The sequence below is a fragment of the Aquarana catesbeiana genome, linkage group LG06, assembly GCF_042186555.1.
Source record: "Aquarana catesbeiana isolate 2022-GZ linkage group LG06, ASM4218655v1, whole genome shotgun sequence".
Lineage (NCBI taxonomy): Eukaryota > Metazoa > Chordata > Amphibia > Anura > Ranidae > Aquarana > Aquarana catesbeiana.
This window is the reverse complement of record NC_133329.1, coordinates 41,566,726-41,586,642: the sequence shown is the minus strand read 5'-3', so window position 1 is coordinate 41,586,642 and position 19,917 is coordinate 41,566,726. Positions and strand designations below refer to the sequence as shown.

At 43.7% G+C, this 19,917-nt stretch overlaps 1 protein-coding gene across 10 annotated transcripts; it reads left to right on the top strand.

Moving 5' to 3' along the window:
• Nucleotides 1-1,789: 1,789 nt before the first annotated feature.
• On the top strand, nt 1,790-18,908 carry FUS (FUS RNA binding protein). Of its 10 annotated transcripts, none has more exons than XM_073635728.1 (15): nt 1,790-1,921; nt 6,648-6,672; nt 6,779-6,942; nt 9,615-9,777; nt 9,868-10,145; nt 10,230-10,410; nt 12,089-12,123; nt 13,280-13,315; nt 13,884-13,990; nt 14,094-14,223; nt 14,471-14,572; nt 16,395-16,533; nt 16,621-16,718; nt 17,100-17,262; nt 18,670-18,908. In XM_073635728.1, the coding sequence occupies exons 1-15, from the start codon at nt 1,909-1,911 to the stop codon at nt 18,707-18,709; spliced, it is 1,674 nt and encodes a 557-aa protein (XP_073491829.1). In that variant the 5' UTR covers nt 1,790-1,908; the 3' UTR covers nt 18,710-18,908. The 10 variants fall into 10 exon arrangements, with proteins under 10 accessions (XP_073491829.1, XP_073491828.1, XP_073491827.1 ...); XM_073635727.1 differs by having other exon boundaries at nt 13,836-13,990; XM_073635726.1 differs by having other exon boundaries at nt 13,803-13,990; nt 14,471-14,557.
• Nucleotides 18,909-19,917: the final 1,009 nt, after the last annotated feature.

The window sequence follows — 19,917 nt, the reverse complement described above, 5'->3', positions numbered from 1 at the left end:
TGTCATATAATAAGATGTGAGGAACATATATGGCTTAATGCACACTGGCACATTTGCCTGTGTAGCGTAAACATGAAGACAGCTGTATACATCTATACGCCACTATTTGGGTTCGTTCAGACAGAAGCTGGTACTGGTTATTGATCTGAATGCAGCACACGTTTATACACCTGTGTGCATGTCCCAATTAAAAACAATACGTCTGTACTCAGATAAGATGAATATTACATGGCAGAGATGTCCTCTATCTCATTATATGAATGAGATGTCCTCCATCTTATTAAATGACAGAAATGTTCTCCATCCTATTATATGAAGGAGATGTCCTCCATCTTATTATATGATGGAGATGTCCTCCATCTTATTATATGAAGGAGGTGTCCTCCATCTTATTATATGACAGAGATGTCCTCCATCTTATTATATGAAAGAACTGTCCTCCATCTTATTATATGAAGGAGATGTCCTCCATGTTATTATATGACGGAGATATCCTCCATCTTATTATATGAAAGAACTGTCCTCCATCTTATTATATGAAGGAGATGTTCTCCATGTTATTATATGACGGAGATATCCTCCATCTTATTATATGACAGAGATGTCCTCTATCTTATTATATGACAGAGATGCCCTCCATCTTATTATATGAAGGAGATGCCCTCCATCTTATTATATGAAGGAGATGTCCTCCATCTTATTATATGAAGGAGATGTCTTTCATCTTATTATATGAAGGAGATGCCCTCCATCTTATTATATGAAGGAGATGTCCTCCATCTTATTATATGAAAGAACTGTCCTCCATCTTATTATATGAAGGAGATGTCCTCCATGTTATTATATGACGGAGATATCCTCCATCTTATTATATGACGGAGATGTCCTCTATCTTATTATATGACAGAGATGCCCTCCATCTTATTATATGAAGGAGATGCCCTCCATCTTATTATATGAAGGAGATGTCCTCCATCTTATTATATGAAGGAGATGTCTTTCATCTTATTATATGAAGGAGATGCCCTCCATCTTATTATATGAAGGAGATGTCCTCCATCTTATTATATGAAGGAGATGTCTTTCATCTTATTATATGACGGAGATGTCCTCCATCTTATTATATGAAGGAAATGTCCTCCATCTTATTATATGAAGGAGATGTCCTCCATGTTATTATATGACGGAGATATCCTCCATCTTATTATATGACGGAGATGTCCTCTATCTTATTATATGACAGAGATGCCCTCCATCTTATTATATGAAGGAGATATCCCCCATCTTATTATATGAAGGAGATGTCCTCCATCTTATTATATGAAGGTCCTCCATCTTGTTATAGGACACATCTTCTCCCTTTCTCCACAGACATCATGATCCCACACTGAGCCCTCTTCCTCACAGATCTGGCCCTCAGCCATGATGACCTGAGTGTGAGAAACAAAATGGCGACCATGTTGTGAGCAGGAAGGAAGGAAGCCATTGTTGCCGCCTGTGTGGTGTGGAGGGCTCCTTGTTTGAGGGATTGTTGTCATTTCTATTGTAGTAATACATGATGACGTTGGTAATTCTCTATGTGATATGATCTGTACTGATTTTATCTGATATTATACTTTCATATTACATTGTTTTATTATCACCATGGCATTGTACGGCGGAATATACCATTCCTTCCCCCCCGTGTGTTATGTGACATTCATGGTCTATAAGCCTTGTTTTGTCTGTGTGTGTGGGGAGGGGGTGGGGTGGAGTATCACACACGGTGGGCGTCTCCCCTCCCTCTCCCCCCCCCGGGTGGTGGAATGGAATAGTCCGAGGGCTGATAAGGCGCATGTACGGCCCCGCCTCGGTCAGTGCGGCGCGGAGAATCATCAGAAGTTTTTCTTGTTCCATCAGAAGAGAATAATGGCGACCAACGGTATGTACCCCGGCTCAGCCCCGGGAGGGCGCCCTGTGCCCCGTCCATTGTGGTGAGGAGGGGGGGAGATACATTTCTGTATAATCCGCTGTGAGTTATGTGATGGCGCCGTGATTTCGGCCCCTTATCACTGACAATTCCGGGTTATATATTTATGTACGTTTTATTTCTGTGTTGGTATGGAGTCAGTGTGGGATATGGAAGTCCCCCCTCCCCGGGGGAGGTCTCGGTCTCCCGGGACGGCCGCCATTCTTTGTCCTCGCGGGGGGAATTCGGCGCCATTTTGCGGCGCGGCCGTTCCGCAATGTGGTGGGCGGGGCTAGTTACCGAGGAGGGGATGCGGAGGGATTGATTGGCTGCGGCTGTTGCTAGGTAGAATTGGCCTGCGCAGGATCAAGCCTGGCTTTGTAGGCCTAAATGGGGGGGGGGGGATGTTCTATTGCTGTGGAGGAACAGCGAGGCGTGAGATCAGTTGTAACCACGTGATCATCCAATGATCCATTTTTGCGGCGCGGGCCATTCCGCAGTGTGGTGGGCGGGGCTAGTTACTGAGGAGGGGATGCCGGCTGTTGCTAGGTAGAATTGGCCTCCGCAGCAGCAAGCGTGGCTTTGAGTGTGTGTAGTAGGCCTGAATGGGGGGAATGTTCTATTAATGTGGATGGATAGCGATGATTGTGATCATCCAATGATCCATTTTGGCAATTGATCAGAAAAAAAATGGCGTTCTCGCTGCTGGAATACATTTCTCTCTCTTTCTTAAATATTAATCTTATCTATAATTTTTTTGTGTTTAATAGTGGGTGGATTAGATCTCTCTAGTTGTAGGTAATTTAAGGGGGGGGGCGGGGGCTGGAGCAAAGTGCATCTTTGTTTTTTGGTTAATGGCCGGCTCATAGCATGAATCGTACAGGAATTCTTTATGCGGTGTGATTTCAGCCCGTTCATTAGCATGGAATGCACAGCAACCGGATTGTCTGGTACTTGCTGTACCATGTGATCGCCGCAGCCAAATACGGTAGTAAACTGCAGTTGATGGGGGGGGGGTGATTTAATCTGTAGCGACTCGGTGTGAAGGTAGCCTTAAAGGTTCAACTGCTTCTCCGTTCTTATCGTGCGGCGCCTTGCCAAAGTGCTTTGCAGACGCTTCATCAGCGCTGCCCATTCGTTTCTATGGGCAGGGCATTTTGGGAGCGCTGTATACACCCCCCTCCCCAAACCACCCCAAAGTAGGGTCGCCACATCATCCCTTTAATCGAGGACACATATAAATTACACAGGTTCTGAGGCTGATAAGGCAAAACTTGTTTAATTACCACCTTAATCAGCTACAGAAACTGTGTAATGTGTCCTGGATTAAAGGGATGATGTGGCAACCCTACCCCAAAGATGCTTGCAGGACTTGTCCCGCAAGCTTGAGTGCTTTCACACTGGGGCGGTGCGCTTGCGGGACGTTAAAAAAAAAAAAACACTCCAGCTTTCACACTGAGGCTTTTTTTTTTTTTTTTTTTATGCTTTCAGTGTGAAAGGGGTCTTAAGGTTTGATCTCGTATGGTTTTGGTAAACCTAAAGTAATAAAATGAAGAAAATTGTATAGTGTATCCAGCTTTAAGGTACTGAGTGGTGTAGGGACGGCTAGCTGGACACTGAAACCTTGTATGGTATGTAGATATTTGCCAACTATGATTTCGCCCAAACTATTGTTTTGAGAGATCAGTTACATAAGGCCCCTTTCACGCGGGGGCGTTGTCGGTAAAGCACCACTTATTAGCAGCGCTTTACCATCGGTATTCGGCCGCTAGCGGGGCGGTTTTACCCCCCTGCTAGTGGCCGAGAGGGTTAAAACCACTGCAGAGGCGCTTTGCCGGCGGTATAGCCGCGCCGTCCCTTTGATTTCAATGGGCAGGAGTGGTATACACACCGCTCCTTCACCGCTCTGAAGATGCTGCTAGCAGGACTTTTTTTCCCATCCTGCTAGTGCACCGCTCCAGTGTGAAAGCCCTCGGGGCTTTCACACTGGAATTAAAGCAGTGGCACTTTCGGGTCCGTTTGCAGGCGCTATTAGCGCAATAGTGCCTGCAAATCACCCCAGTGTGAAAGGACCCTAATAGGTGAGGTTGACTAAAAACACTCCATCCAGTTCAACCTATGTGTGATTATATGTCAGTATTACATTGTATATCCCTGTATGTTGTGTTCTTTAAGATGCACATCCAATAGTCTTTTTAAAAATATCCCATACTCCCTGCTGACATCACCGATTGGGGAAGGGAGTTCCACATCCTTATCACCCCGACATTGAAACAGAAACCTATGCAGCTTAGGCTACTTTCACGTTGCGGAGCTTTACTGTCAACGCCCCAATGTGAAAGTAGCCTAAGCTGCATAGGTTTGTTTCATTATTTTTTTTTTTTTGCAGAGGTTTTCGTCCGCTAGCGAGGTGCTTTTACCCTCCGCTAGCGGCCGAAAAAGGGTTTAAAGCAGTGGTTCGGTGTTGATTTTGATGGGCAGGGGCACTTTAGTAGAGGTGTATACAGCGCTGCAAAGATGCGGCTTGCAGGACTTTTTTGTACTGCCCTGCCAGCGCTCCGCTCCAGTGTGGAAGCCCTCGGGTGAGAGGAGAGGCTCTGTGCGTTATTTTTAGTGTTCTATTGCCTGTAATACGCCTCAGTGTGAAAGTAGCCTAAAGGTTAAACTGCTTCTCCAATCATTGTGTGGCCCCCGTGTTGTCCTCTTACACTCCCTGAGGCTGAATAGGTTTTTTTTTCCTATGTTGGGATCACCTTTGAGGTGTTTGTAAATCACTATCATATCTCCTCTCAAGCGGCACTTCTCCGGTGAGATCACAAAACGGTGTAGTGCGCCATTTTGGAGCCACACAGGACCCCTATGTCAGGCATGTGATGATGAAGGGGTCCTACGTGGCTCTGAACCGTTACACTGCACAATTTTGCGATGTGATCTCTAGAATAAAAGTTTGGACAAAATTGATCATTTGTGGGCTGGTGAATATCTTCATATAACTGGCTACATGAGTGGCCAAGGGCGCGATGACGTCACTTCTGCACATGCGTGTAGCAGACCCTGTTTAGGGGAGGGCTCTGAAGGTCCGGCATGATATGCAATGGTGACATCACCGGCTGCCATACACTCTGAATATCTCCTGAACTGCACGTTTAGAAGATATTTGCAGTACTTACAGGTAATTCTTACTATAGACTTTCCTGTAGGTACAAGTGGTAGAGCCATTTACACTGATCCCCACTGCATATCACAAGTGAGGTGTGTTTTAATCATGAATGGAACGCTGGATTCCTGCATTCTGTTCTGGTGTAAACCGGCCCTACAGAACAAACACTTTCATACAGGAAGTCACACGCTGATGTTGGGTCCATACATCTTTACAGCAAAGTACATGTCTGCCCTGCCTAGGACCACCCAATACAGGCTTCATCACATTTCTGTGCTCAAACCTTTGTTGGGTGAAATGGAGGGGGCAGTGCTGTGCTTTGTCCGGTTTTTATCGGGTTGGATGAGATCTGACGGTGTGACTTCCTGCTGAGTTTTCTTTTGTGAAAACCTGAAGTTTGAATTTGAGGGATTGTTATATAGGTTTGGATCGTGGTGTCTCCTTACATATTTACTGTGATTTTATTTATATTGCCCTGTCCTGAAGCAATTGCACCCTCCCCCCCTCCCCCTCCATTGATGTATACATACTGAGACCCAGCAGATGGGGCCTCTATTGTTTTATGTTCAGTGATGAAAGGCTCCCTCTCCTGGCTGTACCTGCACATTACAACCCTGCAGACTTGTGAGGCCTGCTCCAATCTGAGAGCTCTGTAGAAGTCTATTGGGATGTATAGCAGGTTTTAATACCGCACTGCTGGATGTAATCTGGTTCCAGGTTTTATTGTCAAAAATTAATTGAAGAAGCTGATTGGCTACCATAGACAGCTACACCAGATTGTGCTCTTCAGTTTTAGTAAATCGACCTCTGAAAGGGATTTTTGACATTCTCTGGAGAATCTTCCTTTGCAATGTTTATATTCTATAGTCTGTGCCTGCTAGAAGTACAGATCATCCCTAGGAATGAATGAGGCAGCTCTGTGTAGGTATTGGGTGATTGGAGCGCCCCTCCCCCATCTATGTTCTGTAGCAGAGATGTGTGATGTGTGCACTGCCTCAGCAGAGGACATTTTCAATGCTGGAACCCTCATACACTTCTGTCCCAGAAACTGCATCCGCCTGGGACCCCCAGATAGGTCAGCGAGGGGTCAGTCTGTAGGTGAACTTCTCATTGCACATGGTAATGAGATTAAGAAGGGTTTTAGTACAGCTTAGTTTATAGATTAGAAGGACTTCTGGGGCATGGTGCTTTCATGCTTTAGTTAGTGCAGAGGATGGAAACTAACTTCTATGGGGTAGGGACAGTATAACAGGTGGTGAGAAACCTTAGAATAGAAAAGTACACTCATCCCTGAAACATTCTATTCAGGTTATGGCCCTAAATTACACAATTCCTGGATCTGTCCGCTCCAATTTGCAGCACAACTTCCGCTGAGCACATTAGAGAAACGCCGGAGTCTTCTGGTTGCCCAGATGAAAAGCAGATGATCACAATGAGGGCTGAGCAGACATTGTGGGGTTCAGATGTGAGGAGGGACTGAAGATTAGTTCATTATCTGACCTTCAGTAGTAACCTTTTCTTTCCTGTTTTCTTTTTCAGATTACTCACAGCCAGCTGCCCAAGGGTAAGATATATTTTTACTTTTACCATTTCACTTTTTGCTATTTGTTACTATTATGTGGTGGTTTGTTTGGTTTTTGCTTATGTATGTTTTTTTTTTTCATTTTAAGATATGGGTCCTACCCATCTCAACCCGCACAAGGCGGCTATTCCCAGCAGGGCAGCCAGTCCTATGGCCAGCAGGGCTACAGCGGCTATGGCCAGTCTACTACTGGGTCTTCTTCCTATGGACAGAGCGGAGGGTACGGCTCATCCTATGGACAGGAGCAGAGCTGTAAGTATAATGCTTTGTGAAGAGAATATGTAGCATTGATTGTGGAAAATGGTTTTCTCATCTTATAAAGTAAATGTGAACCCTCACAATGTGTGTGTGTGTGTATATCTATCTATATAAATATAAATTATTTTTTTTTTTCAAAGTTATGGAAACAAATTAAGTTGTTATCCAATAGTGTTGGACCGCCTTTGCAATCTATAGCAGTTAGAATTGATAAATATAAGTCTTGGATGGTGTAAACCATGATTGCACCGCCACCATGCTTTACCATTGGTACAAGACAGTCTTGTTCATAAGCTTGTTTGCCGCATGTAAACATGTGCAGTGGTTGGGAACAGTGTGAAGCTCCATTCATCAGATCATACTGGTCTTCCATTGATCAATAGTCCACGATTTATGGGTGTTGCACCACTCTCTCCTTTTCTGGGAACTACAATCGGTAACTAGTGGTTTGGCAATTTGTAGCTTGCCCGTGAATGTTTTACTTATGAAGTTCCCTCTGCAGTTTTTTTGGACACAGGCTTTGGAAGACTGAGATTGAGCTCTGCAGTCACTTTTGCAGCAGTTTTCTTATTCCGGGTCACAATCCCGCGCAATGTCTTTTGGTCAGTGGACAGTGGTTATGCTTATCAGACGACTTTTTCCCAGAATATGTCCTAACATGATACATGCCTTGTGACACAGCAAATAAATTGGCAACTGAAGTCTGAGGCACCAGCTAAGCGGCACCAATTTACCCTCTTTGAAGCTCCGCAAGCTCTGACCTGACTGTATTACTAGCAGCACACTCTGCGAATTATGAAAGTGAGGCGTCTCACCGCACAGCGGAAGCAATGTGTTACATCACTTCCAAAGCAAACTGTCACGTTCACACCTACAAATCATGTCAGATTTCCTCATTTTTATCCATCCTCCGGTATGTTTGTCAATCCCTAGGAGAATTCAGGCCATCTTAGATGCCAAATGTGGTCCAACACCAAATTGGGTTAACTTATTTTTTTATATTGTGCTTGTTTCCATCATTTTGTCCAACCCTGATTTATATAAAACATCCTAAATAACTTTTTTTAGAAGTGATCACATGAACTGTCCCCAGTTGCATAAGGGGCAGCAGTACACTTCCCAGTGAAGAGCTTGTGTGGGGGAGGAGGGGGTTGTCAGCACAAGTCTAAGCAATGGAGTACAGACTTCTTTCAATAGAATGCAAAGAAATCCCAACCACATCAGGATGAGTGTTCTTTCATGCCTAGTGTGGCCAGTTTGGAATAGCAAAGTAGAGGGACTGGGAGGATCACGGGGTATTTCTCAAAGGAAACAATACAAAGAACATGATGATTTCATTCAAATACGGGAATCTATCCATAATATTTGTGTGGAATAAAGTATATTCTGTGTAAACCATTTACCTTGTAAATAACCCATTCAGTTCAAAATGGAGCTGAAAGTCAACACATTTGTGTATAAGTGAATATAGATAGCCTGGTGTGCAAACCAATCAAACTCCTATGCAAATGTGTCCCCGCAAATTGGTAATATTGATGATCTATATGTGGTGTTAACTCAAATGTAGAATAGTGTATATATTAATCAAACATCTCAACTGCAAATCACTATTCAGTGTGAAAAGTGCAATATATATCTTCAAGTCCATAAAGTCAGTATTTCAAAAATGCAAACAAAAATCTTCAGTGTCCACAGGACATGCAATCAAAAAAACAGCACAAATAAACTACAGTTCTTGATGTGTAATTAGTCTCCACCATCTGTAATCCCCCACAAGTGTGCCCCAGCCTCACCTCAATGAAAGACCCCCAATGGGTCTAATGGTGCTTCAGATAGATCTAATCCGATGCCAAATCTTTTTAGAATGCCAGATATACGTGCGATATATGGTAATAGTGATGGATGGGAATAAACAATGTTCTCTAAGTAAATATCTCCTCTAACAAATCGTAAAAGATAGATATCCCATAGTGTAGTATTTCAGTAAAATCAAATTTTTTTTGTCAGCAGCAACTTGCATATAAAATCCGAGTAGTCAGCATCGATCTAATCATAGACATTCGGCCACGACCGGAAGCAAAATGTCACCAGCTTCTTCCGACGTGCTGCATCAGATCACATGACTTTCTCGAAGTCATGTGATCTGTGATGCAATGTGTTGGGCAGGAGCTGGTGATTTTTTACTTCTGGTCACGGCCAGGACCAGAAGTCTGTGATTAGATCGATGCCGACTACTCTGATTTTATATGCAAGTTGCTGCTGTCAAACGTGATTTTACTGAAATACTACACTATGGAGATCTCTTATGAGTTGTAAATGGCGGAGTCTAAGGAGGATATATTTAGAGTAAGAACATTGTTTATTCCTATCCACTGCTATTGCCATATAATGCAAGTGTATCTGACGGGGGGTGTCAGCAGAAGTCTGATCATTGGAGAACGTCAGGCTGATTTCTCAGCACATCTTTTCTGCTTAGTATGGTCAGTTTTTAATGGGAAAGCAGAGGGACTATCAGGAACACCAGGGATTTCACATAAAGGAAGCAATACAGAGACAATGGGATACTTTCTCATACAAGTACATGGTACAGCAGGTACATCAGGAATATGAAATGTTGGGTTTACGTATTAAACATTTAGCTCATTGATGTGTGTTGATTCTCACAGCTGGTTATGGTGCTCAGTCGGCTCCAGGATACAGCGCTGGTAACTATGGCAGCTCCCAAACTTCCCAGACCCCCTACAGTGGAGGACAGCAGCAACCGCAATCCTCCCAGTCATCTTATTCCAGCTATTCCCAGCAGCCTCCAGCCAGTAGTAACACTGGAAGGTGAGTTTCTATTCCAGTATCTTTATTGGGCACAGTACCTCATCGTTGCATATTATCAATTGTTTACCTGTTGTCCCTTTTGTTTTCTAGCTATGGCAGTGGCTCTCAGTCCTACCAGCAGCAGCAGGGCAGCGGGTATGGACAACAATCCGGTGGTGGTGGAGGAAGCGGAGGAGGTGGTGGATATGGTGGAGGTCAGCAGAGCAGCTATGGAGGAGGAGGTGGCAGTCAGTCCAGTTACGGAGGTCAGAGTCAGGGCGGATATGGTGGTGGTGGTGGTCAGCAGTCCAGCTCCTATGGGCAGCAGTCCAGCTATAATGCCTCCCAGGGTTATGGCCAGCAGCAGCAGTCACAGTACGGTGGTGGATGTAAGTCTGCGTTCTCCTTTACAAGAAGGAAGGTAATGTTGGTATGAAAGCTCGGCTTAACCTTGCCTAATGTGATCTTTTCAGCTGGAAGTTACGGCCAGGACTCTCCTCCCATGGGTGGTGGTGGAGGCGGCGGCTACGGTGGTTCCGACCAAGGCAGTTATGGCGGACAGGATCGAGGCCGAGGCCGCGGTGGATTCGGTGGTGGCCGCGGAGGCTTTGACCGAGGCGGCAGAGGAGGACGTGGTGCAAGAGGCGGCATGGGGTAGGTGTTTGACTATGGGCAGTGTGTGTGTGGGCGGAGCTTGGCTGCATGGTGATGACTGCGTGGGAGAAGAGCATTCGGGATGTTACTGCAAACAAAACCTGTTTCCGGTGTTTGACTTCTGATTCCTAAGCACTGACAACTCTGACATGTGGCTGTAAACAGAGGAACGCGTTTCACACGGCCTGTGACAGGATGGAGCTTCTATTATCTCTGTAGAGGTTGAAAAAAAACGCATAAACAATAAGTTTCAGTCTTAGCAGAACATCTAGGCAGGTTATCACCCAATGTGTTATCAGAGGTGTACGGGTCTGACCAAAGGTGTTTACCACCTCTTACCAAACGGTTCAGCAGGGTTCTGCATTGCCAGGGTATAAAAATGGTGCTATCTGACCTATAAACATTAGTTTTCATGTGCCTGGTAGATGACTTCCTTCTACACCAAAATGATGTACTCAGGTCTGGTATACTGGTGTAGCAGTTAATATAACCAAATGTAGCCATAAAACCGGACATGGTGTGTCAAGATACTTCTGGAGTCTGACACGGTGTGTGTAAAGATACAATCAGGTATGAAAAATGAGGGTGATCAGGACCCAAGCTAATAACGTGTACACGGACTTTGTGTGATAACACGTACTATGAGCTATGAGATGAGATTTGTAATCTGTATAGCTATGAGATTTGTAATCTACAGCTATGGGACAGGTGTGTGATCTCATGTATACAACTGAGATGAGGGGTGCGTGATCTCATGTATACAGCTATGTCACGAGGGGTGCGTGATCTCATGTATACAACTGAGATGAGGGGTGCGTGATCTCATGTATACAGCTATGTCATGGGGGGTGTGATAAAATTGTATACAGCTATGAGACGAGGTGCGTGTGTGTGTGTGTGTGTGTGTGTGTGTGTATATACAGCTATGAGACAAGGTGTGTGTATATACAGCTATGAGACTAGGGGTGTGTGATAACATGTATACAGCGATGGGTGGGGTGTGATGTACAGCCTGAGACTGGTTCTGTGTGGAATGCTGGGAGGGAGGGGTGTGTTATGTGATCACTTCCAGTCAGGGGAGGGGGTTAAACTGAGGGCGCCAAGCAAGAGCAATGCACAGCATGAGGGGTAAGTATGGGGGAAAAGCAGAGATAGGAATACAACTGCCAAAATCATGTTTGCTGTGTTGCTCTGCTTTGTGTTAACAAATTCTGCATTTTATGTGCTACAGGTTTTCAAGGTCTCGTCAGCTTTCACACTTAGCATTTATCAACACAAATTTTATTTATCTAGATATAAGATTAGCAGTTACAGACAATCTATAAGAACATTCTGTGCACCATTTATACACCATATATATACATATATATACTATGCTCTGTTGCTTACAGTCCTATGCAAGCTAAATGGTACACAATCCAGAATGGAAATCTCAGCTAGAGGTGTTTGCACTGATGTGTGTTGGTTAACTTTTTAGTAAATTAGAGGTCAAACTTTAAAAAAAAAAGCCCTAAGTGGCTGAAGGTGAACAAAGGCTTTTCACATGCAGAAAAACCAAAGACGCAAGTGTGTTAGTTGAACAGAATACTAGACAATGTGTGTGACGGAATAAAGAACTTCTGTAGCCTCGGGAATCACAAAACAAAAACCTTCAATTTTCTTCTAATTGTCTTCTCAGCGGTGGTGAACGGGGAGGATTCAGTAAATTTGGTGGTAAGTGAAGAGTTGAAAAATCAACCAAAAATTCTTGTTACTGTTCATATTTTATTTTTTACGGTTCATTCATAAATGGAGTTATCTGGGGGTTAGGCAGGCTTCATTCCACTGTCGGTGCATCTGCACTCAGTCCTCTATACTGGATACATTGAGTACATTTTATCCCACTATATATAGTATAATATGGTTGAAGCCTATGGTAAAAATTGCTGGGGGTTCTGGTTAATGTTGGATGTGGGAATTTGGTAAATGCATGTATTATGAAGGGTAAAAGTTCAACTTGGTAAGAAAAACATGCAAGTGTTGCACAAGGAGGAAGACTGCTATCCAGAAACCCTATGATGTGTCTTCTATCCACGGTTACCAGGTATATACAGCACAACCTTTTCTATGGTGGTAATACAATATCACTGGGTAGAAGTATACAAACTATAAGGTATTAAAAAAAAAAGTCCGATGAAACTTCAAAATGGAAAAGGATCTTTAAAAAAAAAATGCACGGGTGAAAATTGGGGACAGGCAGCGTGTAATGTGCTTAAAAAAATTGGAGAGAACCGATGTGTAATGGATGTGTACAACAAATTGGGGGCAAGCAATGTTTAATAGATGTGTACAACACATTGGGGCAAGCAATGTTTAATAGATGTGTACAAAAAATTGGGGCAAACAATGTTTTAAAAAAAAAAATGGGGGTGATCAATGTGTAAAAAAAAAATGGGGGTGAGCAGTGTGTAATAGATTTGTATAAAAAAAGCAAGCAGCGTGTAAAGTGTACAAAATAGGGACGAGCAGTATGTAATAGAGATGTGTACATCTATGGTTTATCATTACTAATGGCTCATGTGCGTTCATAGTGTGTATTAGGGGTACAACCTAATCCTATGCGCTTCGAACCTAAATGCACGGTCAGATGTCTGCTCCTGAAAGCGCCTGCTTTGGGGGCCTGAGAAAATAGCTCCGTAGAGTTTATTCCTTATGACTGACAAGGCGCGGTGTGTTGCCAGGCACTAAGAATGGATAGTCTGAGCGTTCATGTGGGTGGTTTTCATGTATGATGGGCTGGTGGTGGTGGCGGGGGGGGGATGTGCATCTTGTCTGTCCCCTCAACTTTTCTAACGCTAGCTTTTTTTTTTTTCCTCTGCTTTCTCAAAAGGACCACGTGAAGGCGGGCCTCCCAGACATGAAATGGGTAGGTTTTTATGAGAAATTTTAAAGTAAATTACGCAGCCCATTCAGTTTAAAATGAATAAAAATGAAAGGTGCCAAGCATTTGTGTTCAGATGTAAAAGGTATTTATTGTTATAAGTGATCTCACAACTTCTGTTCTCAGCTGCATATAAGGTGCTTGGAGAGCACAAAAAACAATACAAACAGGATACTTTTTAGGGCACATATCAGGAATATGAAATGTTGGGGTAGCATACTTTTTAAGAGTATGTGTAGCCCTTGATTATGTAATGGTGTGCAGCCATTCATGAGTATGTAATGCAGATAACAGGCAGGGAGCAGCCCTTGTCAGCGGCCGTCCCTGCATATTACATGACAAGTGTGTAATAGATATGGGGGGCCTTTGAGGAACATGTAATAGGCAGGGAGCATCCATCTGAGTGTAATAGACAAGGCTGCCATTGAGTGTAATATGATGGAGTGTCACTAATAAATCATTTCTTTAACAGGCGAACAAGATAACTCAGTCATCTCTTTGACAGGTGAACAGGATAACTCTGAACAAGATAACTCAGATATCTCTTTGACAGGTGAACAGGATAACTCTGACAACAACACAATTTTTGTGCAAGGCCTGGGAGAGAGTGTAACAGTGGAGGCAGTTGCTGAGTACTTTAAGCAGATTGGAATTATCAAGGTGTGTAATATGATGTTCGCAGTTCTAATTTGGGTTCTAGAATGGGTGATGAGTTCTTCTAACTGTGACATTGGTGACTAATAACACAATTTTCTTTCTGTAGACAAACAAGAAAACTGGGCAGCCCATGATAAACCTGTACACAGACCGGGAGACTGGCAAACTAAAGGGAGAAGCAACAGTTTCCTTTGATGATCCTCCATCTGCCAAAGCTGCTATTGACTGGTTTGATGGTGAGTCTCGGGGAATTTCATGGTCTAGATCAGGGCTCTCAAACTGACGGCCCTCCAGCTGTTGCAGAACTACAAGTCCCATGAGGCATTGCAAGGCTGACAGTTACAAGCATGACTCCCATAGTCAGAGGCATGATGGGACTTGTAGTTCCGCAACAGCTGGAGGGCCGCTAGTTTGAGACCCCTAGTCTAGATGGTTTTTTCTCTTGTTCTTTGTATTGGCTACTAAACCTTTTCTGTTTTTCAGGCAAAGAATTTTCTGGAAATCCGATCAAAGTTTCATTTGCTACACGGAGAGCCGACTTTACAAGCCGTGGAGGTGGAAACACCAGAGGTAGAGGACGTGGAGGTCCGTTTTTAAGACCAAACCTTCTTCCACTTTTTTATTTACCAGTCTAAAGCAGTATTTTTTGCTTAATTACTTGTAACCCCCAAACATACATTTTTTTTAAAGACTTTGGGGAATAAAATTGTGATTGTTGCAATTTTTTGTCATGGTATTTGCACAGTGGTTTTGCAAGTGCAATTTTTGGGGGGGGGCACTTTAAAGTATAACAGAAAAACCTTAGTTTTGGATATTGAAGAGGGATTATAACACCTGTCAGCTTTTAGTGTCATGTCCCTAATAAGGAGATTCACCCTCTTTCTCCTGTTACCATTATTGAAAGTAAAAAGATCCCAAATTTTGGGTTGCCCCAGAAAAGTATTAGAGGGAAAATCTTCCAATGGGGACACTAGTTCTGGTAACCGGGGGGGGGTCCCCAAGGAATTCACCTAATTTGCAGGGATTTCCTCACTCTGACTATGGGACAAAGTGAGGGGAAATCTATACAATGGGACACAGATGGTGAAAAATGTGACCAGGGGTCTATCACCCTCTTACTACAAAATGGAAAATAAGTTTTGCCCATAGTTCTACTTTAATGAATTTAAAAGCAAAAACCTATATACCCCAATTTTTTTTGTAAGATGTTGCGTAGAGTAAATAGATACCGAGCATGTTGAACTGCACACCCCTGTGTAATGGCGACAAACTACAATGCTTAAAAATCTCCACAGGCAACGTTTTAAAGGTTACCTGTTTAGTGTTGGAGGTCTAGTGCTAGAATTGCTAACATTTGCAGTGATTTCTCACGTGTGGTGCGAATAGTTTACATATGCATGGCCCGCTTTGTGCACAGAAGCATACACGAGGGATGGGGGCACTTTTTTCTATTTTTACACTGCCTTTACATTTTTTTATTCCTATTACATGGAACATTAACCCCAAATCCTTTACCCAAAAGATACACTACCGGGACCAGCTGGCCACACTGTCAATCGTTTTTTGGGCTTGCCATTTTAAACAGCCCAAGAAACGGGGGTCTGCTGCTGCCGCTTCTTAGAGGATTTAAGCGGCTTTTATGAGAGCCGGCTGAACAAAAATACCAGATTATAGCTTCAGCCATAACCCCGGTAATCTACTTGCAATCCACAACATATATGTGTGTATTGCGGTTTCGAAGTGGTAAAAAAAATCCCCAGCCTTTTGCTTTTAGTTACAATGTATCCATATTGGGGCACATCTAATGAGTAGCTCCTCAGTCATATATAGTAGCCCAGCCAAGCTCCTAGCTGCCCCCTGACACTGCCGGAGCCATTGTTCAGGCAAGGGCTTCCTAATATAGGGAGGAATGTGATCTGGTCAGCAGGCACAAACACTCTCACATGCGACATGCCCTCTGTTCAAGCTTCCAATACCATTTTGGGATTAGAACGGTCTTGCACCTGGTATCAGGATGGGGTATATCCCCCCCCCCAATTGTAAATGGTTTTTTAATGTTGTAGTCCCAAGTATTTTAGCATTGAGACCTGCAGCTCCCCTCATTTCTAGCTATCTTGGAGACAGTTTCTGCCTTCTTGACTTGAAGGTTGTATTTGTGTGGTTCCAAGATTACAAACCATTTGTTTTCAACAGAGTGCTAATAAATTTCATTGATACAATGACGGCACCTTACTGCCAGCGATTTATGGGTTTTTAGGCCAGTAAACAGACTACCATTAAAGCCCATAGTCGTGCTGCTCTGTATATGCATACAACCCAGCAATAACAAGCTAATCCATTTCCAATGAATGTGGGAGCCCTTGCCTTGTTTTAGTATTATTGCTCAATAGTTTTTTCTTTGCGCTAGGTCCCATGGGACGTGGAGGGTTTGGTGGTCCCAATGGTGGAAACGGCAACCGTGGAGGTGGTGGTGGAGGAGGAGGAGGAGGATTCCCCAGTGGTGGTGGAGGACAGCAGAGAGCTGGAGACTGGAAATGTCCCAACCCGTAAGTTGGGTTTACCTTGCAGATGTGCATCATGACATCACTGTGCAGAATATAAACCTCACAGATGTTTCTGATTCATTCCTGCAGATCCTGTGAGAACATGAATTTCTCCTGGAGAAATGAGTGCAACCAGTGCAAGGCTCCCAAACCCGATGGTCCCGGAGGACCTGGAGGTTCACACATGGGTGAGTGTTTCCTAGTTGCCTGCTTACCAAATCACACATCTTCATTTAGACCATTATTTCCTAATAGCACCATCGGGTCACCTTTTTGCAGAACAAGCTAATAGGGGCTCATTTTATAACAGCGCAGATGTCAACCCATTTATAAATTGCAAACTACTTGTGTTGGCATGGCTGGGACCCAACAGAGTTCTTTGCTTAAGTGCAGAGCCAGTCATGTACCTGACAAGTCACTAGCTCAGGTACGTCATCTGGCCCTTTCCTTAATTCTGAGAACACTACTAAACTCATGTCTGGGTTATGAGCGCTAAGAAAATCATTGTTTGCATGGTGACTATAAAATGTGTAATGTAGCAAATCACTTAACGTGCGGTTTTCACTCAGGTGGAGGTGGCGGTGGATTTGGCGATGAAAGAAGAGGTGGAGGAGGACGTGGTGGTTTTGATCGTGGTGGCTTCAGAGGAAGGGGGGGTGACAGAGGTGGATTCCGTGGTGGCAGAGGTGGCGGTGACCGTGGAGGATTTGGACAAGGCAAAATGGATTCCAGGTAATATGTCAACACTAAATCTTCTTTTGTTCAATGTAGAACATTTAAGGCTAGGTTCACACATGTCCGGTTCAAATTTCCTAAGCAGCTCTGATTCAGATGCAAATTTTTGGAGTCTGCAGCCTTTAACACTAGCTGGTGGTTGAGCAGGTCAGGAAGCCGATTGCTGCAGTGGATGACTCGGCTGACAGCTGAATGTAAAAAAACACATTGCGTGCAATAAAATGTGAAATGCATGGGGGTCCACCAATCCGTACCAGGCTTTCAGGTGCACTGGTCGGCGATGTCACTTGCCTTGCTTAATAAGGCTTACCTGTAGGTACTGTAAATATCTCCTAAACTTGCACTGTTTAGGTGATATTTACTATATACGCTGCCATCATTAACACATGCGTGGGAGTGACATTGCGGCTCCAGCTAATCACAGCTTCGGAGCCTGCGAACCCAAGTGTAACTCCGGGAAAGATGGCCATGCAGTTTTTTGAGGTTTACATCCTTTAACGTTGCAGAGCAGGCTGCAGAAGCCTTTGTCGTGCTCAACCTACATCGGGATGGGGAATCTTTGCCATTTAAAAAAAGTGTCAAAGATTACAGTTTGACGTTTCCTTTGGGTGAGTAGGGGTACAATGATGTACCCCCTACTCATCCACATGGGGGGTTGTGATCTGGGACAAGGTGCTTTGCGTGGGGGGAGTTCATCCCCCCACCCCTTTTGCATGCCAGGTTGCGTGCTCAAATATATGGGTCTGATTCAGATTTTAGGGGGACCCCATGCAAGTTTTTTACTCTTGGCATGGAGGTTCTCCACGATCCATATCAGATATGAATTTGGGGGAGTGATTTTTTTCAGATTGACTTTGTTTAAAACAGATAATGCAATTCAGATGCGTTTCCATAGAAGGCAATAGCCTAGAATTCACATTGGAACCACACCGCAGTGCTAAAAAAAAGCTGCATCCAATTCATGTATATGAAAGGAGCCTTAAAGCAGCACTAAAACCCATTAATTTAGAGGGTTCCCACAAATGTTACATTCAAGGCATGCTGTAAATAACTCGGTTGCTTGTGCTCTCAATGGAACTGTCAATCGATCTAATAGCTGGTGTTATAACTGATCACATGTGCAGCACTCTGGGAACTGCGGATCAATCCTAGGCTAAGATGGCAGCTTCCTTGGCTGTAAAGGATAGGATTTAGGTCATGTGTTTCATTAACTAAAACCTGATCCATAAAAGTTTTGCTGAATAGCTGCAAACAATTTCCTCTTTTGTATTGGGTTGGAAGGAGGAAAGCCTTGTGATTATCTGGCAGTGCTGGAATGGAGCTGTTTAGTGAGATCCGCATAGCTGATTGCCTGGTGCTTTGTTCAAATTGGCTCATCTGATTTTCTTCCTTTTTTATTTTCAGGGGAGACCACAGACAAGACAGACGCGAACGGCCATACTAGCTGTGACGAATGTTTCTACGTTTTGTTTTTTTTTTTTTAAGTTTGTTTAATTTTATACATATTAAGCTGTATCCTATGGATTCTTCTGAATTGTTCTCAATTTATGTACTTTGTATTACCTCCGCAGTGCGCTGTCAATTTTACCTGTCTTTGTAAAGTACTTGCCATTAAAGATGACCTTGTGTGTACATTTCCATAATCCCTTGTGATCTGCCTCTGATTTCATCGGAATATTCATCCTCTGGTCACGCTGTAGATCTCATGAGTGGTAACTGCGTTTTGGAGTATGGAAGTTTAGGATTTCGGGAGTTTAGAATTTCAAGTAACTTTTTAAAAAGGTCATAATGGGGACATTTGTGATATTGTTCGTGGCATGGCTGATTTGTACCTGTAGAGGGGTAAACATTTAAATCTTTGCATATGAATGTTGGGTGCAGAGAAGTCGGCTGCTTTTTCTGAGGCCGTATCTATCCTTTCCAGTCATTCCAGCTGTGGGCATTTGTTGATTTAGTGCAGACATGTCTACCTGCAGTTCCATTGTTGGTCCCTGTATGTGCTTGTAGCTGCTGCCAGTCTGATGGAGATTCCAGTCACTTCATTCAGCTAGGAATATCCTTCCCTCCAGACAGCCCTTATACATGTGGCAAAGAATAGTGGGGCATGCAATGCATTGAAGGTGCTGGAGGACTGACGAGCACAACAGACAACTTTCTGCATCTAAAAGCAAAAGTCGCCCTTATACTGGTCTACTCCACATCACCTCCCCCCACTCCATTCCTTTGTCAAAGTTTGGATAATTTACTTCCCCTTAACACAGTATTTTGGGCTTGGCAATTGGCTCCTCTGGGCTAAAGCCCTGTATCATGACTGCAAGGAAGGTCATCTGTACTTAGAAGTCCTCAGGCTTCTCTTGTATAAGAAGGGGCTGGTTCTCAACATCGGCCATCAAGTACTGTGGAACCTTGGATCATGAGCATAATCCAATCAAGGAGAATGCTTGTAATCCAAAGCACTTGCATATCAAAGCAAGTTTCCCCATAGAAGTCAATGGAAATGAACATAATTAGTCCCGCATTGACTTCTATTGCATGCAATAACGCATGTGGCCGGGGGGGGGGGGTGCCAGAGAGACCGCTTGGCTGCTGTCCACGCCTCTTAAAGGCATATTTTTTCAAATGTCATTTTTCTAAATTACTTTTTTTTTTATA